This window comes from Martes martes (genome assembly GCF_963455335.1).
Source record: "Martes martes genome assembly, chromosome: 14".
NCBI lineage: Eukaryota > Metazoa > Chordata > Mammalia > Carnivora > Mustelidae > Martes > Martes martes.
This window is the reverse complement of record NC_137902.1, coordinates 86,850,444-86,867,721: the sequence shown is the minus strand read 5'-3', so window position 1 is coordinate 86,867,721 and position 17,278 is coordinate 86,850,444. Positions and strand designations below refer to the sequence as shown.

General features: G+C 47.7%; 1 protein-coding gene across 1 annotated transcript in view; it reads left to right on the top strand.

The window, feature by feature from the left end:
* The window catches only part of LOC308355043 (contactin-associated protein-like 3), a gene marked incomplete at both ends in the record, with an annotated part of 141,256 nt that overhangs the window by 95,364 nt on the left and 28,614 nt on the right, over positions 1-17,278 (top strand). The window contains 2 exons of the mRNA XM_080822947.1: positions 3,261-3,367; positions 7,433-7,552. Of these exons, the coding sequence (XP_080679073.1) occupies positions 3,261-3,367; positions 7,433-7,552 (227 nt within the window). The remainder of the gene's footprint in view (positions 1-3,260; positions 3,368-7,432; positions 7,553-17,278) is intronic.

The following is a 17,278-nucleotide window of genomic DNA, read 5'->3' as shown; positions in this document are numbered from 1 at the left end:
GTTCCTGCAAATGTATGAGGCTTTTGAAGGACTATATCGAGAGCTTTAACTGTATAACGAGAGAGGCCATGTGGCTTGTCAGACCCAAGTAATCTGCCTTTAAGTTGATGTCAGTCTTCATTTCTACATCATTGACAAAGTTGTGATGCAGAACATTCTTTTGTGAGGATATTCACAAATTTGTTTTACCCATTCCTCATTTGATGGACACGTAGGTTGTTTCTACTTTTTGACTCTTATGAATAATGCTGATGTAAACATGAATGTACAGGTTTTTGAGCAGACCTGTGTGTTTGGTTCTCTTGGGCAGATACCTAGGAGGGGAATTGCTGGGTCAGGGGTGAGTCTGTGTTGAACTGCTTGAGGGACTTCCAGGTTGCTTTCCAAAGTACCATTTCATATTCCCAGCAGTGACGTAGAATGGTCCAAATCTTCCTCGTCCCTGCCTGTCCCTGTTATGATGTCTTTTTGATGAGAACCATTCTAGTGGGTGAGAAGTGGCATCTCGTTGTGGTTTTGATTTGCACTTTCCTAATGACTAATGATGTCGAGCATGATTACATACGTGTATTTTCCATCTGGTCATCTTTTGTAAGGCATCTGTTCAGATCTTTTGAATCTTTGGACCCAGTTTTTAATTGGTTATTCATTGCCCTTATTGTTGGATTTTTAAAAAGTTTTATCTATATTTTGGATATCCATCCTGTGTCAAATATGGATTTTGCAAAGACAGTATTCAAGTCTGTGGCCTCTATTCTCATTCCCTTAAGTTTTAAATTTTAATGAAGCCTGAATTATCAATTTTTTCTTTCATAGACCATATCTGAAAAGTCATTGCCATGCCCAAGGTCAGCTAGATTTTTCTCCTGCGTTCTCTTCTGGGAGTTTAACAGTTTGGTATTTTACAATTAGGTCTATGATCTAAGTTGAGTTAACTTTAAGTTCTTTTAATCTGTAATTGAAAAGCAGTTGACATATTGTATTAGTTTTAGGTGGACAATAGAGTGGGTCAGCCATTACATACATTGTGAAACACTCACCCTGAATGATGTCATTGCCACGTGTCACCACACAAACTCACTATAATATTATTGGCTATATTCTCTATGCTGTATTTTTCATCCCTGGCATTTATTTTATAACCGGAAGTCTGTACCTCTCAATCCCATTCACATGTTTTGCCCTTCTCCCCTCACCCATCACCTGGCAACCACTAGTTTGTTCTCATATTTATGAGTCTGTTTCTCTTTTTTATGGTCTTGTGTTTGCTCATTTGTTTTTTTTAGATTCAACATTCAAATGAATTCATATGGCATTTGTCTTTCTCCATCTGACTTATTTCACTGAGCATAATACCTTCTAGGTCCATCGGTGTTCCATCAAATAGCAGGATTTCTTTTATGGCTGAGCAGTCTACCGTTGTGTGTTTATATACCACACCTTCTCTGTCCACCCATCTGTTATGACTACTCGGGTGGATTCCATGTCTTGACTGTTGTAAATAATGCTTGCAATAAACATAGGGTGCATGTATCCTTTTGAATTCATGTTTTTGTTTTTCTTGGATAAATACCCAGAAGTGGAATTACTGGATCATATGTCATTTCTATTCTTACTTTTTTGGGGAACTTCCATACTGTTTTCGTAGTTGATGCACCAGTTTACATTCCCACCAACAGTGCACAAAGCTTCCCTTTTCACCACATTCTCCCTAACACTTGCTACTTCCTGTCTTTTTGATACTAACCATCCTGAGCAGAGTGAGATGAGATCTCATCGTGGTTCTGATCTGCCTTTCCCTGATGATGAGTCAAGAGCATCTTTTCACGGGTCTGTTGGCCATCGGATGGGCTTTTGGAAAAACATCTGTCCAGATTCAGTGCTCATTTTTTAATTTATTTGTTTTTCTGATGTTGTGTTATACTCATTCTTTATATATTTTGGTTATTAAGCTCTTATCAGATATATCATTTGCAAATATCCTCTCACATTCGAAAGGTTGCTTTTTTGTTTGTTGATGGGACAAAACTTTCTTAGTTTGATGTAGTCCCAATAGTTTATTTTTGCTTTTGTTGCCCTTGCCTGAGGAGGCATATCTAGAAAAATATTGCTAAGGCTGATGGGCAAGGGTTTACTGCTTATGTTTGCTTCTAGGAATTCTATGGTTTCAGGTCTCACATTTAGGCCTTTAATACATCTTGAGTTTATTTTTGTGTGTGGTGTAACAAAGTGGTCCAGTTCCATTCTTTTGCGTGTGGCCGTCCATTTTTCCCAACATTCATTGAAGAGACTGTCTTTTCACCATTGTATGTTCTCGCCTCCTTTGCCATAGATTAATTAACTATACGACCGTGGGTCTATTTCTGCACTCTCACTTCTGTGCCATGGATCTCTGTGTCTGTTTTCATGCCAGTACCATACTGTTTTGGTTACTGTAGCTTGGTGGTATAGTTTGAAATCTAGAATTATACCTCTAGCTTTGTTCTTCTTTCTCAAGATTGTTTTGACTATTCATGGTCTTTTGTTGTTCCATATAAATTTTAGGATTTTTTTTGTTCTAGTTCTGTGGAAAGTACTATTGGCCTTTTGATAGGGACTGCATTCAATAGGTAGATTGCTTTGGGCAGTAGGACGTTTTAACAATACTAATTCTTCCAATCCATGAGCGTAGCATGTCTTTCTGTCGGTTTGTGTCATCTCTGGTTCCTCTCATCAATTTATTATAGTTTTCCAGGTACAGGTCTTTCACCCCCAAACACTTTTCTGGCCCCCGATGTCTCAGTTTGCTAATGCCCCATTCGTCAGAGCAGGTCCCATGCCCAACCCAGGTCGAAGAAGGCCAAGCCTCTCGGTGGGGAGGATCTGCAGGTCCCACTGGGAGGACATGGAGGCCGGGAGGGGAACAGGTGCGGCTGGCCGCCTTTGGCCTTTGCTAGCACTTGGTCTCTCAGATCATGGGTGAAACAAATCTTGCCTTATTTGTGAAAAAGCAAACACATTTTTTTTTGATAGAATGCAATGTGTAAAAAATTGATCTGCTGCCAATCTAGAACAATTGGTAGCATCTAGTGGGTTTCTTATCTGTGGTGGGTACTGCATTAGGAAACCTTCTTGACAGACCCAGCAGGTTTTGTCCATGGTCTCGTTTTTCTCCCGGAGGCCCTGTCGTTACCATGTTTCACTGTAGCAGGTTAGCGCTAAGACACGCATTTTCTCCTGACCGAACGTGGGGATCAGCCGGTGTATCTGTTCTCTTGCAGGTGTTTGCCCAGCTACTGTGAACACGGGGGCGAATGTTCCCAGTCCTGGGACACCTTTGACTGTGACTGTGCACGCACTGGCTACACGGGCGCGACCTGCCATTCCCGTAAGCCTCACACCTCGTCCCAATTTCCGTGCGGTTCCTTTCCCTTTCCGTGACGTGGTGTATGTGTCTGTATCTGTGCAACCGTGAGGTGGAAAACAACAAAACCAGCAGGTATTTTAGAGACTAATTTGTGTCTGGTTTGGTTATTTATTTATTTTAGAGGTGGGGAGGGGCCGGGGGAGAGGGAGAGAGAGAATCCCAGCCCTGTATGGAGCCCGACATGAGACTCGATCTCATGACCCTGAGATCATGACCTGAGTTGAAATCAGGAGTCGGACGTTTAACTAACTGAACCACCCAGGTGCCCTTGTCTGGGTTATTTTTAACCAATTTTATTTCCTAGTGATGTTACGACAGCTTACGGAAATCCATAGTATCACATAGGATAGGAAAAAGTAAAATAAAATAGGAGGCAAAGGAAGATAAGTATAGGAAGATAAAATGTAACAAAAAGTGAAAAAACAAGCTCCCCTCCCCCCAATACAAAAAGCAATCTAGATGGCGTGGTGGTGTTACTTGTTCTGTTCCTTGGGTTGGACCCAACTTTGGTTCTCAAATCCTGTCTGGCAAAGTAAAGAGGACAAAGTACTGATGGTCAGTATTTATAAAATCACACGGGGAGAGACTCTGGAGGAGCACAGGATGGGAAATACCATGGGGGGTTTCTAGATGTCAGCCAGAAGCCAGGCAAACGTTCAGGTCCCTTTGCAATCTTGGTGCTTTTTGATGACGGTGGTGGTTTACACAGTGGGGACTTACTGCATGCCTGTGGGACCCTCACTCTGTCTAGTTCTGCACGTTTCAACTCCTTTAACCCTCAGAACTGCCCTGGAAGGTAAGTACTTTATTTTCCACACTGTGCGCTTGAGGAAAGACAGAGGTCATCTTCTTTGACCGTGGTAGCACCGCTGCCAGCGAGGGCTCTCGACCACCTCTCCATCCCATTTCTTCCACTTCGAATGGAAGGTGAACACGGGGGAATTATTTTCTCAATTTCACAGCTAAGCACACTTTATGGACCCCTAATTCATTGCCACTAGAAGCTCACGACAGAGCCCCGAGATCCTCACTGCTTTCTAATTACTAGCTTTTGTTGTCTATGTTTTTATTCTACTTTTTCCTTTTTTTGTGTATCAGTGACATCTCTTTTTTAAAAAATTTATATATTTTTATTCCAATTCCATTCATTAACATGTAGTGTATTATTAGTTTCAGAGGGAGAGGCCAGTGATTCATCCGTCTTCTGTAACACCCAGTGCCCATGCCATCCCATGCCCTCCTTAAAGCCCATCACCCAGTGACCCATCCCCCCACCCCTTCCCCTCCAGCAACCCTTGTTTGTTTTCATGAGGATCTCTTATGGTTTGTCTCCCTCTCTGATTCCATCTTATTTTATATTTCCCTCCCTTCCCTTATGCTCTTCTGTTTTGTTTCTTAAATTCCAATTTTGAGTGAGATCACATGACGGTTGTCTATCTCTGATTGACTGACTTCACTGAGCACAATACCCTCTAGTTCCATCCATGTTGTTGCACATGGCAAGGTGTCCTCCGTTCTGATGGCTGAGTAACATTCCATTGTATTTTCACACCACGTCTTCTTTGTCCATCCGTCTGTCAGTGGACGTCTGGGCTCTTTACCTGGTTTGGCTACGGTGGGCATTGCTGCTATAAACATTGGGGTGCACATGCCCCTTTGGATTATGACATTTGTATCTTCCAGGCAAACACCCAGTAGTGGAATTTCCGGGTCACAGGGCAGCTCTATTTTCACCTTTTTGAGGAACCTCCGTACTGTTTTCCAGAGTGGCTGCCACCATTTCTGAGTCCCTTCTTTTGTAGCATGTCTTCCGTCTCTGGGCCTTTAGAGAGACAGCATGACATGAAAATTCACCAAGCAAAGCATGGATTGTCCCGTATCCAACCTTAAGTGAACTGAACCCCGGGGAAGCAGGCATCAGGGCTGGGGTGAGGAGGCCCGGTCACCGAGCAAAGCATGGATGGTCCCGTATCCAACCTGAAGTGAACTGAACCCCGGGGAAGCAGGCATCAGGGCTGGGGTGAGGAGGCCCGGTCCCCAGCCCAGGGGTTCTGCAGAGGAGCCCGGAGGCTCTGCAGACAAAGGGAGGTCACTCCCCCCCCCAAATCCCATAAGTTCAACCAGAGCAATTTACCTGCATCTCTGTTTACTATTACGGTGCCAGATAAGAACTTGCCGAGGCGACTGTCTGGAAGGGGCTGGGCATCTGGGCAGTCTGAGGCTGGGTAACTGGTCTAGAGGTTCAGCTGGGAATGGGGTGGCCTCCTACCTACAGTCTCTGCCCATCACATCGAGCAAGGTGTCCTGCACAGACTTAATGACTAAGGCACCGTTGCTAAAGCATTACCGGTAACTCTGATTCAAACATTCAAACAGCTCTGAGTGAAAAAGTCCCAAGTGTCATAAAAAACGGTCTTTCACTCGTGCCTCCATCATTTGACTTGGTCGAACGACTGAACTGACTTTACTGTGGTCCTCTGTCTACCGAAGTGAAGGTGGGAGAGTTCCAGAGCCGCAGGAAGGGATCAGAGACGATGAGATTTGGGTGTCAGGGTCCAGCGAATGTGTCTGCATTCACACGTACAGCAGGTGTCTTCCTAGTGTTTCCTTCTCTGCCTCTGGTCCGAGGCAGGCCCAGCCCCAACCCAAACGTAACCACCATTAGCACTTTGCGTCTGCCCCACTGGACACTCTCCTAGGCAGTTACGAGCATATTTATGTATTTGCAGAAACACAAACATGAGTGGGCAAACTGCCCGCATGTCTGGGAAAGCAATCCGTGTTGTCTCCGTGGCCATGAGAGTGGATGGCGGTGCTAGGTGTGGGACAGATGGGGGCCAATCTAATCTGACACACTGACACTCAGCCATAATTTATAAAAGAATGTCATGTTTTGCAAAATCCTTGGGAAGGCAGACATGACTTTGATCTTCTTCTTCTGTGAGAAAGGAGAAAATCCCTCTGCCCTGGCTGCCCTGCCTCCCGTTCTCCCGGATTCTCTTCACTCTTCAAAAGAGGCAGACTTTTAAAAAGTAGATAATTCAGTGAGCTTAGAATGGTGTCTGTTCTCCACCCACACTCGCCCCCTCTGTCCCTGCTAGGATCACTCCGCTCTGTGGCTCTGGCCTGGCCACTTGCGGGTCTGTGTCAATGTTAGTCACTTGCCTTGTGATAGCAAAACATTTATTGCATGTATAAAAAATTCAACTAAGGGGGCGCCTGGGTGGCTCAGTGGGTTAAAGCCTCTGCCTTCGGCTCAGGTCATGATCTCAGGGTCCTGGGATCGAGCCCCATGTCAGGCTCTCTGCTCAGCAGGGAGCCTGCTTCCCTTCCTCTCTCTCTGCCTGCCTCTCTCCTTACTTGTGATCTCGGTCTGTCAAGTAAATAAATTAAAAAAAATTCAACTAAGAATCGGGATATGTTGAAATTACTGAGAGATATTTCGTGTGTGTGTGTATATATATATATATATATATATATATATATTATTTCAATTTGCTTGAATAATCATTTGTGAAGCATCTCAGGAAATTTCCTTTTAAAACACACATTATAAGTGGAGTGAAGGAGAGTTGCTGATTTATAAAACTCCTCTGGAAAGTAATGCATTGCACAAGTAGATCGTTTTAAGTAAACAGAGGATGTAATTACTGAATAATTTAATACATCAACGTGGTTATTAGATAATAACAGATCACTTAGGGAGATAAAGCCATTGCACTTCCAAGGCTTAGATATCATGGGGCAGAATAGGAGATAGCGGGAGGCCAGTTACTGTGGTTTTGGAATGAATCTTGTTGCTAGAGCTGGCAGGGTTCATATACAAACGGTGATAACCTCTTAAAATCTTTCGCTCCAAGTTTCAGGGTCTTCATGCTGCCTGACTGACACAGGGCAACACTCCCCTGGAGAAACCGTCCCACAGAGCAAGGCAGAACGAGTATCACTGGGGAAAGCATCCCATCACTAAGGACAGGGAGGGATCCGTCCCACTGCAGCCCTGTCTGAGACCCCTGTCCTTTGCAGCTCTGTTCGAGCAGTCCTGTGACGCCCACAGGCACAGAGGGGACTCCTCAGGGTTCTACTATATCGATTCAGACGGAAGTGGCCCGCTGGGACCTGCTCTTGTGTACTGCAATATGACAGGTACGCTAATGATACACTTTATTGTGCCCGTTAAGCTCGTGTGATTGGTTGCTGTGTGCAAAACCACAAGGTTTAGCTCTGTCGAGGAACGTGTGTGTTCCTGTGTAACTATGCATAAGCAGTATTTCATTTTCCCTAGAAACCCAGTTATACATGGTGGATGGATACAGGTGTGTCGTAGGCAAGTCCTGCAAAGGATCAGTGCATGTACCGTGGTGAATGACAGCTACCTGTGTACTGATGCAACTTCGGATGCCTCCTTTAACCTGTCTGTGTGTGTGTGTGTGTGTGTGTGTGTGTGTGTGTGTGTCGGTGGCCACATCTTCTCTTCTGTGCTCATGTCACATTTCACTAGCAGAAACAACCCTCCTTTACAAACTTCCCATGCTACTCTAGCGACGTGGACCTGGTGGGGACTTCGGCAACCTTAGAGTGTGACCTTGCAAAGTCTGAGACACTGGTCAGAAAAGAGTCAGCTGTAAATGGTTCTCAGGTAACCCTAATCGGGTTATAATTTGCTTTCTTTGCTCTGGCTATATGTCACCCCGATAGGGTTGCAATTTCTAGATGGAAGGAGTCATTTATGGGGGAATTGACAATGGCGGTTCGTGACAAGCTGGAAGTTCTGCTGTGGTTTCTACACCTACTCTCACTCCATACACAAAATCTGAGCACTTTGGTGATGGTGAATCTAGTGTTGATCTGAATTGGATCAGTTATATCTTCCAGCCCCAAAACTATCCCCAACTTTGCATTGGATGGATGTATGACTGTTGGGGGCCTTGGGGCAAGCATCTTATCATAGAAACTGACCAAAACACTGCAACGGGATAAGAGGCAAATATATTGACTTACTTTACCGGAAGGTATGTGCAGTGTTAAGTATGTAAGGATCTTTCTACATATCCTGGGCTCCAGCGGTTGTAACAGGCCTTCAACTTACTCAATTTCTGCTTTGTTTTCATGGCTCAAGTGAATGCCAAGAACAGAGAAAGCTAAATAAAGATGCTGGCATCCCAGTAATACATTCTAATTTTATCAATCACATGTCTAATTACCACAGAAGTCTAGGACCTATTAAAGATTTTCATATATTTTGTCCTATAAGCAAAGTTCCTTTTACACTGAAAAATTTTGAGATCTGGAGAAAAGTGAAAATGATCCCAGCTGGCACATTGCAAAGGTGAGTAAGTTTTCAATGACTGAAGTTGTTTTCTTGATAATTAACTGCTGGCAGGGTTGGTAAGGCTGAGGTCACCTTTATTAAAAAAAAAAAAAAAAAGACATTTGCTGCCAAAAGGCGTGACAGGCAGCTAACTGCCTGATTGTCTGCAGTGTACGGTTACAATAAAAGAAAAATAGTTTAACACGCAGGTGGACACGTGGTCCAGGCTTCCCCAGGAAGCTTTCGTCGTGCATATTTATAAAGTGCCTTTGGAATGTGCCGCTGGCTCATAGACACTTGTTTTAATACGAATTTCCTAACATCACTGACGTGTTTTGATGGTCTGTCATTGCTGCTGCCTTTTCAGAGCGAGCCCACTAGCAGAGGGAAGAGTAGTTATGGTCAAAGTGCGAAGAGAAAGCAAGAACAGAGCTCAGGTTTTGATTCTGGGTAACACGAGAAACTATCTGATGACATATAAGCCAGGGTTTTGTTTGTTTTTTATCCTCGAGGCAAGAAGGAGCCTCTAGGGGCGACTGGGTGGCTCAGTGGGTTACGCCTCTGCCTTCAGCTCGGGTCATGATCTCAGGGTCCTGGGATCGAGCCCCGCATCGGGCTCTCTGCCCAGCAGGGAGTCTGCTTCCCCCTCTCTCTCTGTCTGCTGCTCTGCCTACTTGTGATCTCTGTCTGTCAAATAAATAAATAAAATCTTTAAAAAAAAAAAAAGAAGGAGCCTTTAATAGGTAAAATCTCTTGGCCAATGTATATGAGAAGAAGGCCTCACCGACTGTCTCCTGAGGATGCGAATCACTTTCCTCCCAGGCATGACTCGAAGGAATGTCCAAGTAATGCCCCACACTGAGGAGTTGAAAAAACAGTGCCTCCCAACATGGAGCTCCTGTGTCCTCAGTACCCGCCCTGCGCTGGGCACGGCGGTAACTGCAGCAGGGAGCGGAGGAGAACACTCCCCACCCCCTGTATGCGGTGCGCAGGTCTGTGCGCAGAACCAGAGCCCTGAGAGCTGCTGCTGGAGCAGGTGGCTGGTGCGCAGGGGCAGGTGCCGTGACGCTGACTAAGGTGGGGGCGGGCGCACAGACCGTGGATGGGGGAAGGGTCACAATTTTAAATAGACCCATCCAGGAATGCACTCAGTTTGACAGTTAGGTTTGCTTCCAGAAAACCCGAGCAAGCCTCCAAGCAGAGGGAGTGCTCCCGGGATCCTAATCTGTTGGACAGATGTGGGGGGAGGAGGACCCGAGGGGGACCCTCGAGTCACACTGCTGGAAAGTGACAGGTCCAGGACTCCCACTGGCAGAGTAGTTGGGGCCTTTGGCCACCAGGCTGTGCCCGGCAGGAGCAAGGAGACCCGTTAGTGGGGATGGGGCAGAGCAGGGGGGAATGGAGGAGGGGAGGGAGTCGGGGCCGAATCCATGGACCGAATGTGGCTGGAGGAAGACAGGCATCTGGAACGTCTTCCATGTTTGCATCCGAGCCCTGGAAGGACGGTGCAGGTATTAGCAGCAGGGAAGAGGCGGGTCTGCAGAGGAGAGCAGCATTCCCGCAGTGACTACGTGAGGTTGCGTTTCCAGCTGTGCGACTAGTTAGTGGGGACCTGTTGGTCATAAAAACAAGTGCAATGTGTCATCTGAAAGCGTGCTGGGTAGTTAGAATCTCCTCGGCACTATGAACTTCTAAAAACACATTTTGGAGAGTGACTTTACACATTAATTGAACAGACCAGCAGGATCCCCTTTGCTTTGGGGTGGCTGGTGGATGCTGTCCAGCATCCCACAGCAACATGGGCCGTCTCTGGGTCCCCACACCCTTGTCCACTGTCCACAGAAGGGCAGCTCTGCTCTCAGCGGGATCGGGTTCTGCGGCAGCATCCCAGGAAAAGCTGTGTTTTTATGAAGCTCCCTGAGAAATTCGGAGGTACATACAGATTCAGAAGCCATGGCCACGGGGCTTGGATCTTTGGTTTCGTTGGCACAGCCTGCCCTGTGTCCACCAAAATTAAAATGGAAAGAGGGCAAAGGGCATCACAGAAGGGAGAAATAGAGCCGATGCAGCTGTAAAATTCGGTGCCACTGTTCATTTCTCGGTCCAGGCCACGGCTCCGTTGCTCCATTTGTAAAATTGGCTGTGGTGGAGTTTAATGAGCATCCGCGAGGGCAGCAGAGTGGCTCACGTGCGTTCAGATAATACTGAAGGCATGGATTCTGTAAGTTAAACATCTTCCAAACTCTCTAACTTAATCTTGGAAAGTCTTAGAGCTTTAAAGCGTGCATGTGCGTGTCTGTGTGTGTAGGAATTCGTGAACGTTAGGGGTCATGATTTAATGATTGATATTGCTATATGTTTTTATTATCAGATAACACTTAACAACCATGTACGCCTTCATATTGCTTTGCAAATGACCAAGCAAAGTACAGATCATTGTATCACAAGGCCTTTTGGGTAATTAGGTTTTTAGAAAAGTTTCTAGCTGCCTTTCATAAAAGAAAACCCCTGAGGTTGGTATATTCTTATTCTATGTGATGAATAAATGGCATGAAGTTCCATGAGTTAGGGTTGAGCTGGAGCATGGAACACGCACACGTGCACACACACGCACGCACACATCCTGCTTTGTTAGAAATACTGTGGAGAGGATTTCCAAATAATGGTAAATGCCCAGGTTTTTTATGAAACTCAAAGCCATAAGGAAAGCGTCATGCTAAAGACAGAGAAATGCAGAGCCAACTCAAAGACGACAAATATTTCCAGAAGCTACACTGCGAAGTTTTTAATCAAAAGTTTAAAACAATCCAAGGTGATCCAGGAAGGAACCAGAATTACAGTCCCATGAGGTCCCCCAACAGACCTCGTTGTGACTGTGGAAGAACTAAGATCCTGGCCTTCTTCTCCCGGGAGGGAAATATTTCCGCTGCAAGGCCACCTTCTCCGTGAAGCTACCAGGCCCGTGGACAATTAAGCATTCTTTAATTATTATAAACAAATACTCACACTTGGAGAAACATGCAAAACACAAAATTCTAAAGCAATGGCTACAAGTATATACTTGGTAACAGCCTTCCAAACTCATGCCAGAATATACTCTGAATATACTCCGTATAAATTTTAGCATCTTTAGAATAAAAGCAACCAAAACAAAAAATAAACTATTTTGAAGGGACTGTTTATGCAATTTGTTAACAGATCGATCCCCTTCCTATGCAGAAGAGACAGAATCTAACTTCATTGATGCCAGGATGAGAAACGTGAGCTCGATGGCTCTGCCTGCGGGGACAGCGGGGCCGTCTGTGCCCCCGGGAACCCCCCGCAGTGGTCCTCTGATGTGTTCCTAGTCGTGCTCCAAACACTGGTCCCCAGACACGGCACCGCAGGAACATTTGTCTCAGGGAGGAGATGGCATGAAGGCAGAGCTATGACTCCGCATCAGATTCATAAGAGTCGGCATGGGCTCGAGGAACACGTCGAGCGCACGGCTCCACACCTGCCCGCTGCCCCGCTCAGATCCTGATTCATCGACTCAGCGTGTCCGTGACCCAGCACTTACCATGGACTCTGCCATGCTTGTGCTGACCGAGCCACCGTGTTTCTTAAACAGCCTCCTTCTTCCCATGACAGAAATGGCGAGTGGCCTCCAGCCGGCGTCGTGGCAGGACGGAGGGCGGCCAGTCAGCTGCTTTACATACTCTCCCATCAATTTCAAAAGGAAATTCTCTGCGGAACGGACACCTGTCAGGGCACCCTGCTGTGCTTTTTATGTCCGTGGATTGGTGTGGATTTTCTGTTTCTTTTGCCTCTGTCTTCCTGCAACAGCTTCTGTCTCAGCCCAGTCAACACCTCCCTCTCTGGTCAGATGTCCGATTCAGGCGTTTGGTCGCCCGTCCTCACCCCTGACCGCTGTGCCGCGGGCTTCCAGGGGCCACACCGCGTTTGAGTAAGAAGAGGAATGAACGTCTCTCGTTGACCTTCAGACGAGGGAGGGGGACAGATGGAATTCAGCTCACTGAACATACTATGACTATTATAGGTTGCATTTGCTATTTTAAATATAGGCATACCTCATTTTATTGCATTTTGCTTTACTGAGCTTGGATTCAGATCAAAGGGATTTGCTTTTTTTTTTTCTTTTTTGAAACAAATTGTAGGTTTGTGGCAGCCCGGCGTGAAACAAGTCTACCAGCCCCATTTTCCAACAGCACCTGCTCACTTGGCATCTCTGTGGCACATTTTGGTGACGCTCACAGTATTTCTAACTTTTTTGTTGCCATCATATTTGTTATGATGATCTGTGACCAGTGATCTTTACTATTGGGGTTGTTTCCAGGCGCCATGAACTATGTGCATCCAAGACCGTGAACTTCATTGGTAAATGGCTCTACCGACTGGCCATTTCCTCACATAGGCCCCTCTCTGTCCTTGGGCTCGCTACTGCCAAGACACAGCAGTACTGAATTTAAGCCAACTCACAGCCCTACCGTAGTCTCTGCATGTTCACCAGAAGGGAGAAGCTGCTTGCCTCCCACTGTCAACAAAGGCTGGACACGATGAAAGCTCAGTGAGGAAGGCGTGTTGAAAGCGGAGGCCCCTGATGCCGGTTAGCCGAGTGGTGAACCAAAGGAAAAGCTCCTGAAGGAAATTAAAAGTGCTGCCTCGGTGAACACACGAATGAGAGGAAAGTGACACCGCTTTATCGCTGATACAGAGAACGTTTTAGTGGATAAGAGGCCCAGCCAGCCACGACCTTCTCCTCAGCCAAAGCGGGAGGCCCCGACTCTCTCCGGTTCTGTGCAGGCAGAGAGAGGGGAGGACGCGGCAGGAGCGAAGCCTGAAACGAGCAGAGATCCGTGCTTGAGGTTTAAGGAAGGAGGCCGCGTCCGTGGCACGGAAGTGCAAGGTGAAGTGGCACGCTGCCGTAGGAGCTGCAGCGAGTGACCGGGAGATCCAGGAGATCCGGAAGATCCGGAAGATCCGGAAGATGGCGATCGTTCCCGAAGGCGGCTGCCCTGACCAGCAGATTTTCAGGGTGGACGCGAGAGCCTCCCACGGGAAGAAGGTGCCATCGAGGACTTCCCAGCTAGACAGGAGGAGTCCGTGCTGCCTTCAGTGCTTCCACGGACAGGCTCATCGTCTGGTCGGGGCCAGCGCGACGGGTGACTTTTAACGTGCAGCAGGTGCTGATTTATCATTTCTCCAATCCTAGGGCCCTTAGGAATCACGGCAAGTCTCCTCTGCCTGTCCTCTGTGAATGGAACAGCGGAACCTAGAGGACAGGACGTCTGTTCACAGCATGGTGTACTGCGTGTTTTAAGACCATTGTTGAGACCCGCTAAGGAAAAAAAGGAAAAAGATTCCTTTCACATTATCATCACTTACCGACTGTGCACCCAATCGCCCCAGAGCTCTGATGGAGTCGGACAGCAAGATTTATGTTGTCTTCATGTCTGGTAACACAACATCCAGTCTGCAGCCCATGGATCAAGCGGTCATTTCAACTGGCAGGTCATCGTCATTAAGAAATAACATTTCCTAAGGCTGTAGCTGCCCTGGATAGTGATTCCTCGGATGGATCTGGGCAAGGTCAATTGAAAACCTTCTGGGAAGGATTCACCATCCTAGATACCATGGAGAACATTCATGATTCATTGGGAGAGATCAACAGGTCACCATAACTAGGAATTTGGAAGAAGTAGATTCCAGTCTTCAGGGATGACTTTGAGGGGCTCAGGATTTCAGAGGGAGAGGTCACTGCGGGAGTGGTGCAGACAGCAAGAGAGCCAGAATCAGAAGTGGAGCCTGAGGACGGGACGCACCCGCTGCAGGATACAGCTTGGACGGATGAAGAGTTGCTGCTGACGAATGAGCAGAGAAAGTGGTTTGTGGAGGTGGGATCTACTCCCAGTGAAGGCGGTTGAAAGAACAAAGTGTTTAGAATATTGCATCAGCTTTGTTGACAGTTTGGAAGAAATTCTACTGCAGGTAAAAAGCGAACCGATGGCATCCCATGCTATAGAGATGTCACTCAGGAGAGGAGGAGTCAGTCGTGCTGCAGATGTCACCGTTGTCTTCTTTTCAGAAGTGGCCACGGCCGCCCTGACCTTCGGCACTGCCACCCTGATCAGTCAGCAGTGCCAACAGCAAGGCAAGTCTCTCCAGCAGCAAAGATCGCGGCTCGCCGAGAGCGCCCACGATGGCTGGCATCCGTTCAGCAAGAGGCATTCTTCCATCCAAGTACTAACCAGGCCCGACCCTGCTTAGCTTCCGAGATCAGACGAGATCGGGTGTGTTCAGGGTGGTATGGCCGTAGACAGCAAGAGGCATTCTTGATCGAGGTATGTACGTTTGTTAGGCATCATGTCATCACACACTTCATACTGACTCCAGGAGGGCGGAGAGGTGAGCTGTACATGCAGTGGAAACCGAAACGTTCTTCTGACTCGCTGTCTTGCGGTATACATGTTATTCAGGTGGTCTGGACCGGGGCCTGCATATCTCTGGGGTATCTCTGGTGCCTGTAGATAGGGACACTTGCTGGGAATTTGTAAAAAATAAAATAAAATAAAACAAAATAAAAAGTCTCTGCATGTGGGTTGGAGAGTCTCCTTCATGAACACATGCACAGCCGCTGCGGAATATATTTTTCTCTGCTTAGGAAGAGTTGTGATTCCATTGTTCTCTGCTTTGCCCTTGAAAACTGAGACAGACAGTAAGCATGGCATCATCATGTCACGTGTGGCAGGTTTTGCTCGAAAATAGCATCTCTTCCAGAAGATTCTATAATGTTGAAATGTTAGAATTTGTAAGGAAAAAAAAAAGAGAGAAAATATGTTCCTTGATGATAGTCATGCACCACGACCCTGCATCTCTTTTCTATGGGCTTTTGCCTGGTAGGAACCCTTCCTGCGCCCACGGAGGGGACGTCATTCTGGCTGATCTCCTGCAGCTTCTAAAGGGAGTTCCCAAAGTAGGCGCGCCCAGCATGCGTGGGGACACACGACTTCCGGACCAGGTCCTGTCCCTGCTCCCAAGGGAGTGGAAAGATGCGTGTTTTGGGAAAGTTCGTCCTCCCGCTCTCATCAGCACGGCCCTGCCTGTGGATGGACGGGAAGATGGTCTCGACAAGCAGTGAGAGCCCAGCCCTCAGATGGTGGCTCGGCCAGCACTGTGCCTGGTTAACGGCCTTTGAAGATGGCCAGAACCATGGTTTTCAGTCTTTTGATGTCACCTGGTTCGGTCTCCCCATTTACCAAAGTTGGCATCAAAGGCTTAGAGAATTTTTTGATGATTCCAAGAGCACCAGTTAGGGCCTGTATTCTCCCATTGACCGTGACACAGTGCTCCGTCTGTGTCTAATTTTGTAAGTGTCTACACAAGGTTCTCTCCGAGGAAACTGCTCTGCTCTCCTGCTGTGCGATGGGCTGAAATGCAGGGGGAGACCCTAATGACATTCCACGGTACTGACACGTGGGAGGTTCCAGGGGCGGGGCCCTGTGTCCCTCCACGTTAAACAGCAGGTGTCCACACGAATGACTGAGCAGACACATAAGGCTACACTTAGTGTGACCTGTTAAGTGACAAGATGACCCTCTGAAACTCCAGGAGAAGAAGACCGTGAGGTAGCTACACTTCTTGGAGTATCTAGTTGTGTCTCAGAGCGTTGTCTTGTGTGGAAAATATTAAAGTGAATCATGCAAAGCTCAAGGCCTCCAGACTGTGACAAGAATGGCTGCCCTTGTAGGGGCCCTAATGCAAGTATTGATCCGGAGGGACCCAAAGGGGTGGGGCTGAGACAGGGCGGCCTCTGGGCCTCTCCCAGGACCCAGGGGCTGCCTGCCGCAAGGAGCCGTCCCTCTCCTTGGTGAAATACAAGCGTCCAATCCTCCTGGGCTCTGGCACATGGACAACACGGCAAGGCCAGTGCCTCCTAGGTCTAGCGCAGGGGCAGATCAGAGCCGCCGATTGTCTTCCTCTGGCCCCCACTGGACGTTCACAGCAGCTGCTGGGCCCTCCCAGCCCTGCGTGCACATAGGTGCCCATCAGAGCCTGTGATCTGGTTCTATTTTCCCAGGAGTGTGTTTTCCTTTGAAATCCAGGATAAGACCCAGGGGCATGAGGCACTCTGGAAAGGTCACGGGCCTCAGCGCTCTTTGAGAACTTGAGCACCTCAGAAAGCCTGGTGGCCACACTGTGTGGTGCCGTGGCCCCGTCTCCTGGAGTTGGGTGAGTGGGTGCTCCCGGGCTCCCATCCCTGTTCTGTGCAGCAGGAGGATTGGGCCGTGAGGCAGATGGGAGCCGCCCGCTGTGGTGTTTCCCTCCGGATCGTGGTGCTGCCGAGTCCTGAGAAGGGTTGGGGCTGTCCGGCCCAGAACACAGGGTTCACGTCATCTTGTGACTGCAGGGACGCCTGCTAGTCTCCCCTTCCCTCTGCCGTCCTGTGTCACTGTGAGTGCCCGTCCTCCACTGGGTCCTTCTCCTGCACGTGGAGGGCAATGGGTCCCGTCGCCTCGCGTGTCGCCTGCCTCCTCGTCTTTGAGCTCGAGAACCCGCTTCCC